Source organism: Populus trichocarpa, chromosome 9 (genome assembly GCF_000002775.5).
Source record: "Populus trichocarpa isolate Nisqually-1 chromosome 9, P.trichocarpa_v4.1, whole genome shotgun sequence".
NCBI classification, from domain to species: Eukaryota; Viridiplantae; Streptophyta; class Magnoliopsida; order Malpighiales; family Salicaceae; genus Populus; species Populus trichocarpa.
The window spans coordinates 6,886,495-6,901,757 of NC_037293.2; the positions used below are offsets into that span (position 1 = coordinate 6,886,495).

Below are 15,263 nucleotides of genomic sequence, written 5' to 3' on the forward strand. Positions count from 1 at the left end.
GGACAGGTGTAACGGGTACTAAATAAGATCTTTTTATTTTTGTATTTTAAAAATATATTTTTAATTTTTTTTTCTTTAAATTGATTTTTTTAATATATTTTAAAATCATTTTAATATATTAATATTAAAAAAATAAAAAAATAATATTTTAATACATTTTCAAAAATAAAAACATTGTAACAGCCATTACCACGAAACTTTTACGTTTGTTTTTGTTTCAACCGAAATAGACAAACCGGTGCAGAGAGGCACGAGACCTGTTGCTGCATAATTCGGTAACATGATACCATCCTCTCCGTATGCAAACTCTCAAAACTAGAATCTGCTTTGCACGCCCCTATCAGAGGAGAGATTAGTGGATCACCGGGTTATAGGGGCCCAGGGCAGAAGATGTTGCTAAGCGTCCCGTGAAGAGTAGCGCGTGGGAAAGCGCGTGCACGTGATATTCACCGGCATGTAAAATTATACACGGAGTCATGTTTGTCCGAGAAGTAAATAGATTCGATGAAGTAAAACGCGTCCTTCGTGTTAGTGGCTGTTTGAGAAAACAACAATTAACAGAGATTATTTTCATCTCGGTATATTAAAATAATTTTTAAAAATAAAAAAATAGTATTTTTAAAAAATATAATTAGACTTAATGACAACAACGCCCCTTCAAAGAGAGAGACAGGCAATGGTTCTCTGTTTCGATGGAAGGGAGAGGACTTTGGTAGGTGTAAAACTTGACTATTTAGAATTTTTTTCGGTTGTTTTTTAAAATATATATTTTTTATTTTTTAAAAATTATTTTTGATATCAGAACATCAAAATAATATAAAAAACATCAAAAATATATTAATTTAAAATAAAAAAAATAAAAAAATTTTAATTTTTTTTAAAATACAAAAACAAACAAAAATTTCAACTTCAGCTACGTGCACTAGTTACCGTTCAAGGGAATGCCAGGTCACCGAAGTCACATGTACACGTGGGCTTTCAATTTGTTGGTGTTTTTTTCTGCATTGGTATGATGTTATTCAATATATTAGGTGTAAGAGTAGTTGTAATTTTGGTAAAAATTAAATGAGCCAGAGAAAATTTTGTTGTCGTGCGTGATTAAAATCCGGTAGTACTGAACTACTGATTCTTCGAGAGGAAAAAAAATATCCAGTAGCCCTAAACTGTTTTTTTTCTATTTCACACACACACACACACACACACACAGACACACACACACACACACACCGAAATCATCGTATGATCATTATTAGATGATCTCGAGGTTTATCAAATAAATATTATTCTTGTGCTAAACACGTTGGGTTTAGGATTCTGAAATTATACCGCCAATCGCATTGTTTTCTCACGTTTCGAGAGTAATAATGCTACCCTATGTAACCTCCTACTGTAATTTATCTTTTTCGCGCGATATTGATAACTCTTTTTTTCCTCCGAATTCTTTCAAATAATATTTTAAAGCTGGGTGTTTGAAACCAACGTAATTTCTTTTAAAGGAAACCCTCTTTTATTTTTATAGTCCCCCAACACTTTTTTTTAAGAGAAATTATTAAAAAAATATATTTAAATTATTAAGATAAGATATTTATGACGTGGAAAGAGCATGAGTTCAGCTAAACACTGATTGTATAAATAATAAATATGACTGCGTTGTAATAATAACTCTTCAGTCATGGAAAATCATAAAAAACAATTTGACGCGGAGTTAAACCGAAAAATAATTCGATTTCTTTCAAAGAAAAAGCAAACAATAGCATTACTTGGCGAAATAGTTTTTTTTTCCTTTCTCTCTTTTACTTTAGAAAAAAAATGCTTAAATAATAAATAAATAAATAAATAAATAAACAAGCTTAGCGGTTTCAAAACAAGTTCAAATGTCGTAAACGTGGCAGATTTTAATTGGACCCTGACCTGATCTGACCAACACCCCCCCAGCCAGCAAGAGAAGTGGGTGGAAAGCAAAGACAAAGGCCGAAGTCTCTCTCTCACTCTCTCGCTCTTTCTCTCACACACACACAGAGATTACAAAATTATTACTGCACAACCACTACTGCTACCCTCCTTCTCTCCAGTCCCTACCTAATCCAATACCTAAAACCAATACTCTCATCAAAACTTAATTTTAACCAGACGAGATAAATAAATAAACAAAGAGACAAGCATTAATAAATCTATAGTGATTGCCCGCTGCTTGGTAGCTCTGGTTGTTGTTTATTCTTTGTTGTCTTTTTTTCTTATCAAATCAAAAAACCCTAACTAGTTTCACATAACCAGTCAGATCTTGAACTGTCTTTTGAGTTCAAGATAAAGAGCCGATCTTCGATGCGGAACTCGGCTCCTGCGAGTTGACTCAATGGAGAAGTTAAGAAATTCTATTTGGAAATGTTAAGCATTTTTAAGGACTATTCTGGTTTTTTTTACTTCAGTTTTAATGTCTTCGGCTTTCGAGCGGCCAAGAGTCGGACCTTCCAATACGGTGCGTGTTTACCCCCCCCACCTTTAATTTGTTTTGGTTGAATTTGAATGTGAGTTGGTTTTTTCTTGGATCTTTGTTTTAGTCAATAACTGAAACAGTAATATATTTTCTTCTGGTCTAGGTTGAAATTGAAATATTTTTTTTTCCTGTTTTTGGGTTCTTCTGTTTCGGTGTGGGTAAGGAGGTTTATATATATATATATATTTTTTTTTTCTGGCAATAGAGTTTTGAAGTGCATTTGTTTCTTTTTGTCTCGATGAGAAATATGGAGATAAGGAGATAAAAGATTGGTTTGTTTTATACTGTAATGGTTATACACGCAGAAAAAGTTAAGGAGTTTGTGGTGCAAAACATCTTGAACATTTTTTAAAATTTGTAATCATTAGAAACCGAACCCATGACTAACAATGCAGTGGGAGGGACACGACACCAGGTTTCATCCCAGACATAATGTGGGGTTTGAAGCTAATTTATTCTTCATTTGCTTTGTCAAAGGATGAATCATTCTTTCATTTTCATTTTAGATAAGTAGTTGCGATCGAGGATTAAATCAGGATGGTTGGATATTTAATTCTGTTAGAATCTGTAGTGCTGAGACTTGGCAATTTGAAATTTTATAGCGAGAAAATAGAACATGATTCGATTTCCTGTAGTTTAGATGTTTCAAGCTGAAATATCTTTGCTTTGTGTCAAATTTTAATGGGCAATTTGTACAATTTACCAAATAAACCGTTCAATATTACATGGAATTTTGATATTATTAAGGTTTAACTAGAGTTGCTTTCTTTGCAAACTGTGGCTGTACATCATACTCTAAAATTAGATGGCCAACCGTGAACCATGGGATGCTAAATGGTGGTTGTTCACTATATAGCTAGTAGAAAGATCTCAACTCTCGAGATAAATGTGTTGCTACATGATTTTTCTGGAAATAAATGATTTATCAAACCAAAGTTATGTTAATTATACGTATTTTATTAGCAGCTCATACAAAATTTTGGCTGTTTACTTGATGATATCATCGAGGAATGCTGCAAGTACGCGGGTTATTTCCTATTAGTTGTCTCTATACATTAGGCAAGTATTAATAATATATTCTATGTGGCATATTCACAGGTTTTCAAGAGTGGCCCACTTTTCATATCCTCAAAAGGTTGGTAAAATTTCTTTTTGTTGATCTGTGTTTCATTTTTCTCTGTCCTGGTTAGGTTCTCAAAATTTTTATATTATACCTTGTTTGATGTAAGTACATATTTATGTCACTTGGCTTATGTGCAATTACTATGTTCAGTTACAATGATTTTCTTCAATGAAGTATATGGATAGATGTAGGCATGAATTTGAAGTGCTTTACCAATTTCCTGAGTACTGGGTGTTGTGAACATTCATTTTTAGAATGCTTTACATCTACCTTGAGAACTGGATATTCAAGTACCATAGCATATTAGATAGAATTACATGCTACCTAAAAATTCCCAAATTCTACATCCATGCTTTCTCAGCTTGAACAATTACATTTTTTCCCCACCCATTAGTTTTACATTTTTTTAGATGATAAAGATAATTGCTTAATTATTAATTGTATAAAGGCTTTTGCTAGCAAAGGATTTTCATCAATACAGGTTGAAGTGTATTAGTAGTAATTATTTTATTTCATTGAATTATCATTAGAGCTTGTTGAGACCTTTTGTAGCTACTCAATTAAGTTAATGTTGAATTTCTGCAGGAATAGGCTGGAAGTCATGGAAGAAGCGGTGGTTTATCCTCACACGCACTTCCTTGGTGTTCTTCAAAAATGACCCTGTCAGTATGATTTATTTCATCCCATCTTCTCTCTCTCCCTCTTTATATATATTTTGGTATTTATGTATGTTTTATAGTCATTTTGCAATTGCCTGTATTTGTGATGGACGGGGGTTGCATGTTGATTAACCCCTCTCAACATTAAATATAGGTGTGGGCAGAAACCTATATTGACACGGAACATTTTCATTGTTTTGGTGCTTGTTTGAGTTACACCTCAAAGACTGCAACTGTTGAAAGCTCAATTTAATGATAGGCATGCAAACTGTTGAAAGCTCAATTTAATGATAGGCAAAGAAAGGCAGCATGTCTTATCTAACTTTATGTGTCATTGTGCCCATACAAATAAGCTGAACATGCCCTCCTGTCCCCCTCCTATTGTACTTAAAAGAATTGCCGAACTCTGTTATCATATGTAAGGAATTGTATCTTTGAAAATTTTGCTTAGAACTTTCATGTGGCATGTGGCATGTGTTATTTGTTGTCTTCATATACTTAGTTGTTCTTCTTCATAAATCCTTTCTTTTCAATGAATTAGAAATTCATTATGTTATATTCTTACACAATGTGGTGACTTTTTTGGAGTTGTAAAATAATGTTTGATTTAGTTACGCATTTTGGTAATATAATTGCAATGATGTTTCATTGCTTACAGCATTTGATGTGTATCCAGTTTCTTTGTAAATAATTGATGCTTTAACACGTGTCATCTCTTGTTCATTATACTACTTGGCTCACTTGATTTTTCTTATGATTATGAATTAATTGTAACAATGCTCATATTTTGTTTTCATGCAGAGTGCTCTACCACAAAGAGGTGGTGAAGTAAATCTTACTTTAGGGGGCATTGATTTGAACAATTCTGGAAGGTAAGTCTGGTCACTAAATACCACGTGTAGTTGTGTTCTGAAGACTATTGATAATAGTTGTTATTTTTATTTTCAGCGTTGTTGTTAGAGAAGATAAGAAATTATTAACTGTCTTGTTTCCTGATGGACGTGATGGCCGAGCTTTCACCCTTAAGGTGCTTCGTTTATCCCTTTTCTTTTTTTCCAGCTCGATTCTTTCTAGGCATGTCATTATCTCTTTCCTTTCGATGTTGCTTATTTCTTCAAGTGTATTCAATGTTTATGGCCTTTTCGATTTTCCTGTTCCAAATTTCAGGCTGAGACGTCAGAGGATTTGTATGAGTGGAAGACAGCCCTTGAACTTGCCCTTGCACAAGCACCAAGTCCTGCCCTTGTAATGAGACACAATGGGATATTCCGAAATGACACAAATGAAGCTATTGAAGGGTCTTTCCACCAATGTTTGTTCTTCTCCACCATAAATCTTATCATTTTCCCTTTTCCCTTTCTTTCAGAAATGATCTTCATTCAGCCAGACACATGCTAATTTCTCTGTTGCCTTTTCACTTGAAATCATATTTTGATTAGGGAGGGATAAACGTCCGGTTAAGTCATTGGTTGTTGGAAGACCCATTTTACTTGCCCTTGAAGATATTGATGGTGGTCCATCATTCCTTGAGAAAGCTCTCCGATTTCTTGAAAAGTTTGGTAAAGTTATAATCCCTAATTGTGTTGAGCTTATTATTCTATAATCTGCAATTTTCTTGAAATGAAAAATGTGGCTTTTCTGTCATTTTCGTAAGTTTATGTGCTTATTTCTTCCCCAAATCTGGTTTTGTAATTTATTGTGGTAGAAAAACTGGTGTTTTATATTAATGCCTTTTTTCTTTATTAGGAAAAAAATGATTTCAGCTGAACAAATACATATTTAACGGGCTACACTATCAAATAGTGACTAGCATTTGCATGCGTAACGTGATGATAGTATGCCTTGCAGAAGTGTGGCATCACGGTTACAAAAATGGTGCAAAATAGCAGGACAGCAGTTTTTGGACCCAACTTTTTCCACCCCTCTTTTAGTCTTCTTGCTTCATTTACTTTTTTTATCATGTATCTTTTGCAGTTGCAATGTACTTCGGGGTTACACAACATTTGGCTGTTTTGGTGTAATATATATAACAAAAAAATTTATGGTCCAACATTGTTCCTACGTATGGTGTGCTTGCTCGCTGTCTTATGGTGCATATCTTTCTATCAGGAACTAAAGTTGAAGGAATCTTACGTCAAGCTGCGGATGTTGAGGAAGTTGACCGCAGGGTTCAAGAATATGAACAAGGTATCATTTCCTTTCAAGTTAGCATTCTCTTTAATGCTTTTGATGAACTGGAGAACTCTTGTACTTTTTGGAAGATTCCAGCTTAATGTAATGTATATTTCCTTTGTTTTAAAATGCTTGCACACCTTCTAAACTGAGACCTCTGCTCAATTTTTCTTGATCATTTCTAGGCAAGAATGAATTTGAACCAGATGAGGATGCTCATGTTGTTGGTGATTGTGTGAAGGTACTTTCTGGCTTTGCATGATATAACTTGTGCCTTTAGATTATACACTTTGTGATTATTCATCCTGCTTTTTTTTAAATGCAGCATGTTTTAAGGGAACTGCCCTCCTCTCCAGTTCCTGCATCTTGCTGCACCGCATTGCTAGAGGCCTATAGTAAGTTTGAATTGTATCACCCTTCATTTCTTATTTTATAATTTATGAATGTAATGCATTATCGCTTAAATGTTGTTTCTTGAATAATTTTGTGGAATCATTTCAACATTCCATACTCATCGATATTCTAAATCGAACTTCTTTTCAAATGATAGGAAAGCTTTCATGTCCATCATTCATGAAATTGGAGTTATTTTTTTCCCTTTTAATCCCAGATAGATAGCTCAGATTTGGTTTATAACGTAATGTTTCATCTGAATAATCTGAAGAAGCAGGTTAAATTGGTTCATGTTAAATGAATGTGCAAAATGCATACATGTTACACATTTCCTAAGTGTTGGGTAATTCAAGGATGCTAAGTACTGACTTTCATCTCATCAAAGATGAGCTAAAAAAATTACTTATCAAGCTAAAACCTTCCTTTTTTCCTGCACCTGAAATCAGATCATCATCATTGAGTGCATAAAAATAAATCAACTAGTCAAGTGTCTGAATAAATAAGTCTTCAAAATGGAAAAATAAAAGCCGATTAGATCTTTTCTCAGAAGTTATTTTCTATATGTTTTCATGTGCAGCACAGAAGTATTTCCTTATCTTATTAGTGGACTAGAACTTTATTGGTATTGTTAGATACTGATATTGTTTGTTTGCCACTGTAATTTACAAGAAATCGATCGGAAGGAAGCTCGGATTAATGCAATGCGCTCTGCAATAGTGGAGACATTTCCAGAACCAAATCGGCGTTTATTACAGAGGTAATCTTTCCATGTTTGCAATTGCACTTCAAATTTATTTGTTTTGTGACTGAAGACTGTTAGGTTCTCATCAGAATTTTCTGTACATCTATTTTATATTTGCTTCAATCTAGTACCTAAGTGTTGATAAAAAAAAATAAAAATCTAGTTGCTAAGCTGGTCATTATTGCAGAATTCTGAAGATGATGCACACAATCTCTTCACATGCTCATGAAAATCGAATGAATCCATCTGCTGTTGCTGCTTGCATGGCACCCTTGCTACTGCGTCCTTTATTAGCTGGTGAATGCGAGTTGGAGGATGACTTCGATTTTAATGGTGATAATTCTGCCCAGCTGCTTGCTGCTGCAAATGCTGCTAATAATGCTCAAGCCATTATTACAACACTTCTGGAGGAGTATGAAAATATTTTCGATGTAAGATACTCTCAGTTCCTTTGTTGAGTTCTGGTATTCCAATTTCTGTGTTTGATACAAAGTGTGCTGCTGTTATGAAACTCAAAATACCACTAAATTTTCTTTTACGCACGCAATCATGCTTTGTCAAGTTAGATTTTTGGTTTCAGCTTGTTTAAGGGGACTTTGCTTGTAATGTATAGGGAGGACACCTGAATTTAGTGTTTACCTGGATAAGATATGAAACTTGACCCATCAATGGATCAGGTTGACTCCATGATAATAACTCATTCGAGAAAATAGTAAGTCGTTTAGTCTAATGCTGTTCCAAGCCACCATTGTTCAACAATCTTTCTTTTCCACCATATTTCTATCAGTACATTTTTACTTTTAACAGTCCTTTCAAAAAGTGGCATAAATGGATAATAGTGTGCGATTATTATGTATTGAGGATTACTGACAATCATGGATCCTTGTATGAAGAATGATGCTTAGCAATTGTATGTTGTTTCAGGATGAAAATCTACACAGGTGCTCTATTTCAGCTGATTCTCGGATAGAAAACAGTGGGAGTGATGATTCAACTGATGATGAAAATATGGACATGAAAGAAAATGGTTATCATGATGCAGAAAATGAAGTTGATCAAGATTCAGATGATGACCCTGAGCGTGTACTAAGTGGAAAATTAAGTGAAAGCAGTGGTTCTGCTGACAGTGATCTCTATGATTATAAGGTTCTCTTATAAACACTTGCATATGTCTCTGACCTTTTTCTCTTCCTTTCCTTCATGTTGAACTAGTGATATTAGTCATGATCATGTCTCTGGGAGAATGAAATTTTCTGCACCCATCACATGCTGCTGGAAGATGATGTCTTCAGCCTGGAATTGATGGGATGTTATAATCAGTTTAACTGTTTGTGTTTGATTTTCTGTGCTTCCTGGAAAAGATAACTTGTCTTTTTTCTGCTTCTGGTGATTTTATAAATGTTGTCATTTACAAATACTGGGGTAGTGGTTTTGTTTGGATTTTATGTGGGGAGTGATGAGTGCTAGTGTCCTAAATTTCATCCTGTGATTTTTTGGTATATCATTGCAGTATATTTGTTTGTAAATGGCATCAACACACGTTAGACAACATGCATTTAATTTCATCAAAGGGTTGGTGATTAAGGATGCACAATTGTGATAATTGGGATTTGAATGGTCCTTGTCTCTCCTAATTGGTGCTCCTCTTGGTTTTTGGTTTTAAACTTTTTGCTGACAAGTCAAATAATGGACAATTCATGGAAGGTTGGTTTTGTGGAGAAACTTTTAAGGATTCCAGCTTTCTTTTATCCAGAGTATCTTAATCATTGTGATGACAATAAGTGGAGAATTGTTGTAGGAAGATTCTTGTACTTGAGTGGGTTTCATTGCAGTGGAGACAGTTGCATTTGCATGAATATTTGGGATAAGCATTCGTCACCTGCCTTTTGCCTATAAAGTGTGTGAATAAAAATCTCCTAATAATTGATTGGGTTATGGTCATCAAGGATCTTTCCTTTCTGCTTACTGATGCTAGGGCCCATGCAACCATCTGGTGACTTGTCTTAAATTTCCTTTGTTATGCTAACTGCGAGGTTAAAAGTAATGGAACATAGATTTTAAATTGTTTAAATTTCCTATTGGCATCCCGTATAGTTTTTGTTTGGTTCAACTTTGTTCAAATACTTGCCAGTGTTGAGCTATAGTTATCTTGACCAATGCATATATTCATCTTGTACTCTGCAGGCTTTTGGTGGTGATGATTCAGATGTTGGATCACCTAGAACCAATAATGCTCCAGCTGAGAGTTCAAATATATCTGTTGATCCTGTACAAACAAGAGATTCCAATGCTCAACCCATAGAACAAAAAAGTAAACCAAAGAAAGGAAATGAAAATTCAGCAAACGAGATGGATGTTTCAAGTGTGTTACCAACTGGTGAATCTTACCGGTCAATGGGTGAAATTCTATCCTCAGTGGATCCTGTGTCTCCCATGCCCATATCTGGAGTGGAATCATCTGCTGAGAAGTCGGCAGGTAAAGTTGCAGCCTCTAATCTCAATGGGAAGCGATCGACATTCTGGGGAAGAAGTAACGTAAGCTATCATCTCTTGATATTTTTTCTGTCATGTATTAACTACCAAAAACCCTGAAATCACATGCAGTTAATGATACTTTTTTTCAATTTGAGAATATCCTGATAAATTTTGTCAATGAGGATATTTATCTGAAAACCTCAACCTTTATGGTAGGCAGGTGAAAGGTTTTTAGAGCAATACATCTTGATTATGAATTTAAGTTTCAAAAGGAACTGATTAAGTTTCTTCTGAGGGATCAAGCACTGCAAGTTCAACTCAAGGGGGCAAATGAATGCAAAGCAGGGACAACCATCAAAGGCTTACACAATTTGACTGTTGCCATGTTATTATGCTGTAAACTTGATGTGGTTATATACATATAACGGTCATGCGTGGATCATAATTTTTAAGGAAAGTATAAGATGCCTTCAAGGATGTATGCAGTGAGTGTTGTAATTGCCTCAAATTGGTTCCCCTCCCATTCAAAACTGTTCCTGCACCTAATATTTATAGCAGTGGGGGACTGGGGTGGCATAGGTTCTCTCTCTTGGGAAGGAAGAAAGTGTGATTTTGTATCAATTGAATTCTTGCAGTTTATATTCGTAGATTGTAATTAGAAGCCTAATAACGCTATTTATCTTTATGCAGGCCAGAAAGACACCATCAATGGAATCAGTTGATTCTTCTGGGGAAGAGGAGTAAGATACTCGTTTTATGCATTGCGTTCTACAACACCAATACATGTTCTTTGACATTTTAAACCTGAGAATCATATTTATCCATATCTTTCATTAGCCCATGCTGCCATGCAAGTTTAAAGAATGTATCTGCCTTGATATTGTGCGCTCCCTGAAAGCAACATGTAGTGTTCAAGTAATAAGTACATCATTGGCATTAGTTATTGGTATAGATTCCACTTGGGCCTAATGTGATCCGGTCCTCTCATTTCAGTTATGATTGTTATTTTCCTTCTCATTTCTCCTTGAAAGTTCTCGTGTGACATCATTTTCTAACTTGGCATTTCATATTATATGGCTTTATTTTTTTACAAAAAAAAATAAAAAAATTGAAGAAACATATATCATCTGGTTGAATCTGAGAAAGGAAATGTGAAATCAGAAATTGTATATTGGAATCTTAGTAAAGAGTTATGCTTACAGAAGCGGCATGTATTAGATTATGTTTTTGCTAATTATGATTTTATTTTCATTATTTGTCTCCGTTTCTCTTTAAAAAAGCTGGCAAAATTGTTCTGAATTGCAGCTCTTGCTTTCCTTCCATATCCCTGCCTCAGTACATGAACATACTCAACTGTTTACAGTCTTATTTTGTTCAAAAGTAATTATTCGATAGGTTCTTGCATTATCTTCTGAGTTTTCTTTGAAGCTCAACTGTCACTAGCTAACCTTTTCATGTTTAATTTGATCCATATTTGGTGCTATTCTGTTTAACTGTATAGAGTTGTATTGCTTTCAGGCTTGCTATTCAGAGGCTTGAGATAACAAAGAATGACTTGAGGCACAGAATTGCTAAGGAGGTCTCAACATTTTCTTTAAATCTGCTTCCTGTTCAATTATGGAATGTTGGCATGTTTTCCTGATAGGATTGGTTATTCCATCTGTCCAGGCTCGTGGAAATGCCATTTTACAAGCAAGCTTAGAGAGGAGAAAGCAAGCTTTGCATGAGCGTCGCTTAGCACTTGAACAAGATGTAATTATTTTTAGCTTGTCACATGCTGCTTTCTCTTTCCAATGTTTCACCACGTTTTATCAGTTTGTTGCTTTTCACCTTGAATGTTAAAATTGTTGTTAGAAATTTAGTCCTGCTTAATTTGAACGTACTATTTTTACTTCAGTAGACATGCGGGGAAATACACAAAACTAAATCAAGCCAGTTCCACCACACAAGAATGGAACAAATAAGGAAGAATGCTACTTTTTAGTTAATCTCTTTGCAATTTTGACACAGTAATGGCAGGCATTCTATGCTTGCTATCTCTAGTACCAGTTTGATGTTGATGGTACACCTTATCGCATGTTTCTAGTATTCTGGAACTGCATCACGATCATTGGCTTCTTCTGCCTCTGTGGGCATACTTGATCAACCTATGTAACTGTATTTGCATGTGGAGTAAAATTAATAGCATTTTTTTTCCACACTGGTTTTGTTGACTGAAAGTTAATGACCACATAGGTTGCAAGATTGCAAGAGCAGCTGCAAGCTGAAAGAGATCTTAGAGCTGCATTGGAAGTTGGTTTGAGCATGTCTTCAGGACAGTTCTCCAGTTCTCACGGCATGGATTCTAAAGTGTGTATAGATCCTTAGTAGTTTTGTGTTTTTTCCCCGACTTTTCTTTCCTTCCAATCTGGACTAACACCCATTCTTATGATTTAAAATGATGTGAAGACGAGGGCTGAGCTTGAGGAGATTGCTCTTGCTGAAGCAGATGTGGCCAGGTTGAAGCAAAAAGTTGCAGAGCTCCACCATCAACTTAATCAGCAAAGACAGCATCACTATGGTTCCCTTTCGGATGCAAGTGATTGTTTTCAACATGTTCAAAATCATAACCCTCAACAGTGAGTCTGCAAAGTCTTATCGTTTTTTAATTTCTCCACTTAAGCTGGCCGTAATTACAATTAGTTGCACGTCACTTTTCCTTGAGTTAAACAGAACTTTCATACTGTCACTATCTAGGAATTGAGATACATTGTTTCACCTAGTGGTGTAGATGGAAGAGGCCTTGATGAGATGGGCTGTTTCACTGCTATCATATGCTTACTGTATTTCTCATTTTGTGTTTGATTTCTGCAGGAGATTTTTGCAGCAAGATTTTGATACAACCGTTGCTTTTGTTAATCATGAGAGGAAACAGAGAACTGAGGTGCATGGAGCTCTGTTTCCCAGTTGATTGCCTTTATGAGATTCACATAAAAAAAAACATATATTATGAGCTTGAGAAAGATCATTCCAGCTCATATTTCATTATCCTAACCTCCTATTTTCTTGCCTTTCCCATTTCCAACCTTTTACCCCATACTCGTTCTCCTCCATTGTTGGTCAAACTGACCGGTGATTTAGTTGATGTTCAGTATTTTAAGGATGACCTGCCTGGGTGATTGCCAAACAATCATCCAACTTTCTTCCCTATGGGGAAGAGTGATTAAACTAAAGTTAATGGCATGCCAAAGAAAAAATTGAATGCAATGCTTACTAGTGTCGAAATGAACTACTACCACTCATATGTTCCTCTACTCATTTTGCTAAACCTTTATTGCTGATTGTAGGTCCCAAGATCATGATATCCTGGCAATAGGTTGCATTAGAGATTCTGATGTGGTTTTACTACAACGTTGATTACAAACTTGCACGAGTTAGGGATCATTTAAGGTTGAAATAATTATCTGGAACATAAATTGATCAAGGAGATGGAGAAGCTCCTTTTCTAGGGTATCTTGATTCATTGAGTATGTTTTCTCCAAATGGTTTAGAAAATTGGAAAATAAAAATAAAGAGGAAACAATGACACTAGTGATGTATCAATTGTATTTCCTTTATGATGTGGTGCCTCTCTGATTAATTCCTCTTGAGCTCTAGAATCCGTTGTCTTGAAGTCTTTTATTTGCAGCATTGTGTCACCTCATGTTTCAAATAATACCTGCATGTGCTCTTAAATATGGAACATGGCTGCTATGCTACAGGAGGGCTTGTTGGGTACCGATCGGAAGCATATTAAAGGACCAGGGATAGCAACTGGAAGCAGCAGCAGGCAGCCTTCTCGAAAGCAATTTATGGAATCAGCAAATCTTAGTGACTCAAAAAGTACTGAGGCATCAACAAACATGTCCATGGATGAGCTTTGTGGTGTTGATTCTGCCCCCTCTACTTCCAGAGCAGTAGAGGTAACTGTTTGCCCACAATTATTTGGACAACTAGAGAGTTAAGCTGAAAACACAGATGCATTGACCTGTATGAAAACCTAATTTTATCACGTGGTCCCATAACTTGCATGTTTGAGGAACCTAATTCCTTAATAATACCATGCAAATGATCCGCTTAGATACCAGTATTGTCATTCACCATTGTTGCAGGTGATGGACTATCCAAGACATCCATCAGCAGCATCTTCAGCTTTGGTAGAACTAACAACTCGACTGGATTTCTTCAAGGAAAGGCGTTCTCAGCTCATGGAACAGCTCCACAACCTTGATCTGAACTATGGCACAACGTCTTCACAAGATTTTATTTATAGACCATCATCCCCTCCATGGAACTGACCAAAGACGATGATGCTCACTAGATTGACTTGCGGTCTTGTACATTCTTCAGTGTTGCATATAATTGTATCTCATGCACCCTTGCTTACCCCCGATTTTTCTTTTCTTCTCCTCTCTCTCTGTTTCCCCTTTTTTTTTTTTGCGGGCATTTTTCTAGTGCGAGTATGATTGAATTCATAATGATCAAGTGTTCTTTCAGCCGTAGTATTGCGTTCTTTTGTCACAAAATATTGTAAACAAAACTGAGTGTTGCCTGTTGTGTCAATAGTAGGTGGAGGTATGTATTGAACAGAGACACATTGGAAGAGAAGCCCTTTTTTTTTTTTTTAATATAAAAATCCTATATATATATATATATATATATATATATATATTTTTTTTTTTTTTTTTGTATTTGACAACATGGGTGGATAGTAGTGGTCAGATGCTTGTAATTCAAATATTCAATTTTGCTCTTTTGACGGGTTAGTTCCAGGGGGGCCTGGGCCCTGTTTTTAGCTTCTTTTTTTTCTTGCATTATTTTAAACTACGATTAATTAAAATGGATTAGTAAAGTATACGTGTGGCATGCCTGGTTTGGCAGGTGTTCGATTTTAATTGAAATGAATTAAAATAAATTAATTATAAATGTTTGAAGCATGAGGCAGCCTATTTGCATTTTGATTTCAGGGGACCTGCTAGTTTCATTTTTTTTTTCCACGCAATTTTGCTCAAATCCTTGAAAAAAAGAAATCTTCTGGACCCGAAAGGTGATTTAATGATACTTTGATCCTATTTTACGTTTAGGTTTTGGACCCGTGAATTGAACTCTTGTATTTGGTTTATGATAAATTAGAAACAGAGCGATTGGAAACTATGTCCCAATAACGAGATGGCAAGACCTGATCTG

The 15,263-nt window shown here is 35.3% G+C and overlaps 1 protein-coding gene across 2 annotated transcripts; it reads left to right on the forward strand.

Annotated features, from left to right (window-relative positions):
- Nucleotides 1–1,958: 1,958 nt before the first annotated feature.
- LOC7454873 (rho GTPase-activating protein 7) lies at nucleotides 1,959–14,698 on the forward strand. Of its 2 annotated transcripts, XM_002313966.4 has the most exons (22): nucleotides 1,961–2,476; nucleotides 3,593–3,629; nucleotides 4,203–4,279; nucleotides 5,078–5,148; nucleotides 5,225–5,303; nucleotides 5,444–5,588; nucleotides 5,716–5,835; nucleotides 6,386–6,463; nucleotides 6,634–6,689; nucleotides 6,774–6,843; nucleotides 7,511–7,598; nucleotides 7,771–8,014; nucleotides 8,508–8,729; nucleotides 9,768–10,118; nucleotides 10,749–10,798; nucleotides 11,577–11,637; nucleotides 11,727–11,810; nucleotides 12,294–12,407; nucleotides 12,507–12,676; nucleotides 12,912–12,981; nucleotides 13,799–13,999; nucleotides 14,189–14,698. In XM_002313966.4, the coding sequence occupies exons 1-22, from the start codon at nucleotides 2,432–2,434 to the stop codon at nucleotides 14,372–14,374; spliced, it is 2,619 nt and encodes an 872-aa protein (XP_002314002.4). In that variant the 5' UTR covers nucleotides 1,961–2,431; the 3' UTR covers nucleotides 14,375–14,698. The 2 variants fall into 2 exon arrangements, with proteins under 2 accessions (XP_024464431.2, XP_002314002.4); XM_024608663.2 differs by lacking the exons at nucleotides 12,912–12,981; nucleotides 14,189–14,698 and having other exon boundaries at nucleotides 1,959–2,476; nucleotides 13,799–13,989.
- Nucleotides 14,699–15,263: the final 565 nt, after the last annotated feature.

Excerpts from the sequence above, each read along its gene's own strand:
- LOC7454873 (XM_002313966.4), top strand. The coding sequence starts at position 2,432 with ATGTCTTCGGCTTTCGAGCGGCCAAGAGTCGGACCTTCCAATACG. Across the intron at positions 11,811-12,293 it reads GCTTAGCACTTGAACAAGAT|GTTGCAAGATTGCAAGAGCA; the intron begins GTAATTATTTTT and ends ATGACCACATAG. Across the intron at positions 12,408-12,506 it reads CTCACGGCATGGATTCTAAA|ACGAGGGCTGAGCTTGAGGA; the intron begins GTGTGTATAGAT and ends AATGATGTGAAG.